This window comes from Triticum dicoccoides, chromosome 1B, assembly GCF_002162155.2.
Source record: "Triticum dicoccoides isolate Atlit2015 ecotype Zavitan chromosome 1B, WEW_v2.0, whole genome shotgun sequence".
In the NCBI taxonomy this organism is placed as follows: Eukaryota; Viridiplantae; Streptophyta; class Magnoliopsida; order Poales; family Poaceae; genus Triticum; species Triticum dicoccoides.
This window is the reverse complement of record NC_041381.1, coordinates 655,593,769-655,598,742: the sequence shown is the minus strand read 5'-3', so window position 1 is coordinate 655,598,742 and position 4,974 is coordinate 655,593,769. Positions and strand designations below refer to the sequence as shown.

Here is a 4,974-nt window from a genome sequence, read left to right as displayed (position 1 = left end):
TTGCCGCGACTTGGGTGGTGGCCGATTGGCGAGCCACTGCGTGTCTCACCCATCGCTGGAGCCTCGACCGACCAGAGCGCTTACGCTGGCGGGAGACGGGGAGGGAGGACGGCGCATGAGTCGACCGGTATGGGGTCGACGGCTGCCGCAGCAAGACGCCGCGAACACACGCCTGAAAGTGCGTCGCCCTGCGGACGAGGAGCGCGTCGATGTCGAGTGGTGCCTCCTGGAGCCAAGCGGAGTCGTCGGCGATGAAAGCGAGCGCACCGAGATGGATCTCGCGGCCCTCGACCAGAGCTCCGCCGGAAACCATGATGAAGGCGATCGGACAAATTGCAACTTCTCCAAAAAAGTCGCTAAGACACCCGCCCCACGGTGGGCGCCAACTGTCGTGGTTCTAAGTCTGACAGTAGAATGGGGGTAGGTATGGAGAGGCAAGATCCTAGCTATGGAGTAGTTGTACACACGAGTGTTTAACGAGTTCAGGCCCTTCTCTGAGGAAGTAATAGCCCTACGTCTCGGAGCCCAGAGGCGGTCGACTGGTTTATGTGTATAAGGATTACAGGGGTGCGAACCCTTCTACCAGTGGAGGGGGTGGCTTATATAGAGGACGCCAGGACCCCCGCCTACCCACGTAGCAGAGGGTTAAAGTACATGAAAGCCGGACATTACTGGTAACGCCCTACATAAAGTGTCATCATGACCATTAAGACTACTTAATTACAGACCGTTTGGATACAGAGTAGATCCTGGACTTCTGATGGTCGAGTGTCTTCTAGCTGGTCGAGTGGAGTCTCTCTTGGTCGAGTGGAGCCTCTCTTAGTCGACTGGAAGGTAGCTTCGTCTAAGGATGTCCTTGGGTATGGTATCCTAAATAGGTCCATGTCGACTGGAAGGTAACATCATCAACCGCCACCGGTAAAAAAACTTAGTCGCTGGGCAGAGGCTGAAGCTCCCCGAGAAGGCTTACTCGGTTACTCCCAGGCCCTCAAAACCCACAAATTGGGATGCAATAGCCCGTAATGTACCGTGCATGTGGCTTCATACGGCCCCTTGGCTCCATAGTCAGATTTTTAGTGGATCATGTAGCTATAATTTGAAGTTGAGAGAGCTAGCCATACGAAGGTCTCCCTAAAAAAAGAGAATGGGAGCAGCATGCTCCAGTGCTTATATAAGTGCCTAGCGCGTGGCGATTTTGGCTCCCAAATGAACGAGACATCAAAATTAAGGAGGACCTCACCTCATCCCCCGATGAGCCACATCGATACGCCAGTGGTTGCCATAATGAAATGCTCAACATGAATGTTTGCATACATACATACATACATATAAATTGTGGTAACGATTTCCCCAACATCAATTATATATACCCAAGCTAGGCATGCATGCATACAGAGAAAAGGTCCAATTAATACTACATCAAATTAAGAAGTACTCCATATAACTTGTTCATCAATACTAATCCAGGCAAGCTCCACATTACACAAATAACAGGCTAATTAACTCCACATCAAATTAAGGTCCAATACTAGGCAGATTAAGTGGTAGGAGATCTATGATCAAGTTACTACTACGTGCAATTCCTCAGCAGCGGTCACGTACGTACATGAGTACCTCATGAGCTGATCCATGGAGATATGTGGAGCTTGCGGCTGGCCGGCCGATCAGCAGCTACTCCTCCTCACCTCCAAGGAGGAGGGCCAGAAAGCTGAGGAGGTCGCCCATCGCGAGGATGAAGATTATGGCCGAGTAGCCGATCAAGACGATGAGGACTGGTGTGTCGGCGGCGAGGGCCAAGCTGGCCAAAATACAGAGGCCGACGATGGCGACCGCGAGGTAGGCGAGGGCACGGCGGATCAGGAGGGAGAGGCACGGGAGCAGCTGCGCCAGCGCCGCCGGGGCGCAGACGAACAAGATGATGAGCAGGAGGTATCCTAGCCCTGGCCCTGGGTAGGCAACGACAATGAGGGGGACGAGGCTGGCCATCAAAGAATGGCCGACGATGGCGACCGAGACCGCGAGGTAGGCAAGGGCACGGCGGATCCGGCGGTGGCGGAACGGGAGCAGCAGAGCCAGCGCCGCCACGGCCGCCTGGAGTGCGGGGCAGCACCACAGCCCGATCCAGAGGGCGCCGTCTATGGGCGGGTCCCACTCGCGCTCCAGAAAATGGCACCACTGCAGCTGCAGGAAGACGAAGACGAAGTTGGCGCATGGTCGATCGACTGGGAAGTGGGAACTGAGTGGTAGTTAATTATTATGTACCTGGCTGCAGAGTAGAAGGTCGAAGGCGATGGAGACGGGGAAGAACGAGGCGGTGATGAACGCCCAAGCGCTGGCCAGCCGGTGTGCATCCGGGAACGGAGAAGCGGCTATCGCCTTCTTGGCCAGCTGGGCCGCAAACGCAAGCAGCAGAGGAGGCGTCTTGGCACCGTCCATGGAGCCAAGCTTCTTCTGCGGGAAGTCCATGCCCATGCCCATGGATCCAAGCTATAGATTGGAAGAGATGAGCAAGAATGAAACACAAGAAAGAAGATGGAGAAGCCCCAAGAGGGGAGGGGAGGAGAGGGGAGGGACTCACCGTACGTGCGTACGTGAGACGATGAGATGATGGGAGGCCCTTCCCTGTTGCAAGCTTGTGTGTGCTTCTTGTACCTTGGTGTGTTCCTCACATATATTGTACGCAGCGACGCAGTGGTGAGCCTGCATGCGATGAGACGTGTCGAGCAGGGCGCAGGCGCGCGGCCCAGCTGAGCTGCACTGGCTGTTTCTTCCTCGGCTCGTCTAGGGAGAGAGAGAGAGAGAGAGGTGTAGCATTTTGGAGAGAGAGAGGGAAGAGGGAGAGAGAGAGAGGAGAGGGTCCGGTGTGGTGCGGTGCGGCATGTACCACCCACAGCCACGGGGCCAGGCCATTCCATTTGCGGCACTGGTGCAGTTGCTGTGCCCGTGGAATCATTACCACAATACTTCTGCCTCGTTCATGCAATCAAAATGATAATAATGCATGCGTACCAGCTAGTGGCACAACATTTCGACAGCATCATGCATTTATTTTTACGTTGGATGCCACGATTAGGGCATCTCTTTAGCTGATCCCCTGGAAATGATTAGAAGAGTAAAAAAATGGACGTTTTACTCCTCTAACCGACACCTAGCGAAACGCGTATAATGGTTGGAGGAGTAAAAATTATACTCGTCCACACCGGCGGGCATCTATATTTACTAGGCCGCCCACCCGTAAGAGTAAAGACTCCTAGTCGGCTCGCCGCTAGCTGCCTGGTTATCAAGTGTGACCACCATTGCCCACAACTTGTGTTGCATCGAGTTTCAAGCACGCCGAAACATGCTGGATGAGTGTTCTTCAAGTGCAAAAAGGACGGAGTAAGTGCTTATTTGTATGGATTTTCTTCACTGTTTTAAATAGCCCGCTATAGCTCCGCTATAGCACGCTATAGCGTTTACAAAAGGTCTTGCGCTAAGAGACTTTGATCCAAACAAATGAACAAACATTTCAAATAGCACGCTATAGCTTCGCTATAGCACGCTATAGCATTTGAAAGAGGTCCGCCGCTAAGATGCTTAGCGCGCTATTTAAAACTTTGATTTTCTTGCATTTTGTAACTTAATGTTTGCTGAAAATTTTATCTAGGATGGATGCAATCTTTGGTATTGGGAAGAAAAGTACATCAATAGATCTATTGATAGCGAGAAATTTGCTAGATGTTCATGCACTACTTGCTAGAGTAGAAACTAGAGATGAGACTACAAACGATACGGTGTCCAGTTGTGTGGAAGTGGAGAAGAAAGAAGTGTGCAAGCTTGATAAGCCAATTGAGAAAACCAACAATGTAGGCAATGAATACATAGAGAAAGTATTAATGCAATTAGTAGGACTAGTTATGGAAGTTAGGTTTTTGTTAAAGTGTGTAATTTTTCTTGTACTTTTCTTTGGATCGGTTCTCTTACTGAAAAATTGGTGAAGTATATAACCAAGATGCGCTTAATAAAACAATAAGTAGCGAAGTTTATTTTTGTAGCCAAAAATTAAATGAATATAATAATTTATTTTTACTCCTCTAAGTATTAGGGATCGGCTAGAAACGATTAACTTTTAGACGAGTAAACATAATCCTCTAAGTAATACTCGGCCGTTTACTCTTCTAAATTATAGGGGATCGGCTAGATATACCCTTAGCAAGTAAAACCTCGGCTGTGAGTTATATTGCTTATTGCGTGACAGATCATCAGTTAGATTTCTTGCCAGATCAAACACATTCATCAACTTATTTTTGGTCTTGATCGATAGCGTAAATAGTGGTAAACTACTGCCCGGTAGTTAGTTCGAGTCATACTTTTTTGTTTGTATGATTATAATACAAACACAAAAGCTGCGGTACATAACATATGTATATTAGTATGTTACCAAGGACCACTTGTCCATTTTGCAAGCCCGAACATGTATTTAGCGTGCCATTGTCGATTTGAATACACCGTTCTTTATATATATCTTTGTTGAGAGTGGGTTCAGCTTGACCCATATCATCTACTCCAAAGGCCCATCAAAATAAGAAAAAAGAGGCGACAAAGATTATTACATTTCCCTTAGACTAGCTATAATGAAAGTAACTCCAGCAGTAACATCGAGTCCAACTCGACAAATTTGCCTATGTGACAATGAGTTAATGAGGAGAGATAGTTTGAGTAACTTAGCTAGTTAATCATACTATGAGTAACATCACACATACCAACATAATATGAGTTTATAACCTAATGAAGCTTTGGGTGATACCACACTTAAGCTGGTCATAGTGGGGAGTAACCTATACTAGTGTCATGCATATGACACTAGTCTAAGTTACTACCTTTATAGTGCAAAGTAATATAGTAGTAGTATCATAGAGGACTTCATTTATTAGTTTGTAGACTCATTTTCACTAGTGCAGAACCGGGCAATAGCACCGGTTCGTAAGGCCCTTT

General features: G+C 48.3%; 1 protein-coding gene across 1 annotated transcript; it reads right to left on the bottom strand.

Moving 5' to 3' along the window:
- Positions 1-1,349: 1,349 nt before the first annotated feature.
- LOC119311313 lies at positions 1,350-2,651 on the bottom strand. The gene is made up of 3 exons (XM_037586959.1): positions 2,579-2,651; positions 2,263-2,487; positions 1,350-2,181 (listed from the first exon to the last, which is right to left on the bottom strand). The coding sequence occupies exons 2-3, from the start codon at positions 2,476-2,478 to the stop codon at positions 1,672-1,674; spliced, it is 726 nt and encodes a 241-aa protein (XP_037442856.1). The 5' UTR covers positions 2,479-2,487; positions 2,579-2,651; the 3' UTR covers positions 1,350-1,671.
- Between the last annotated feature and the right edge of the window lie 2,323 nt (positions 2,652-4,974).

What these genes read in the sequence shown, in the direction of transcription:
- LOC119311313 (XM_037586959.1), bottom strand. Translation starts at nt 2,478, where the DNA reads ATGGGCATGGGCATGGACTTCCCGCAGAAGAAGCTTGGCTCCATGGAC. An exon ending in ACCTTCTACTCTGCAGCCAG is followed by an intron (nt 2,182 to 2,262) that starts GTACATAATAAT and finishes GTCTTCCTGCAG; the next exon opens with CTGCAGTGGTGCCATTTTCT.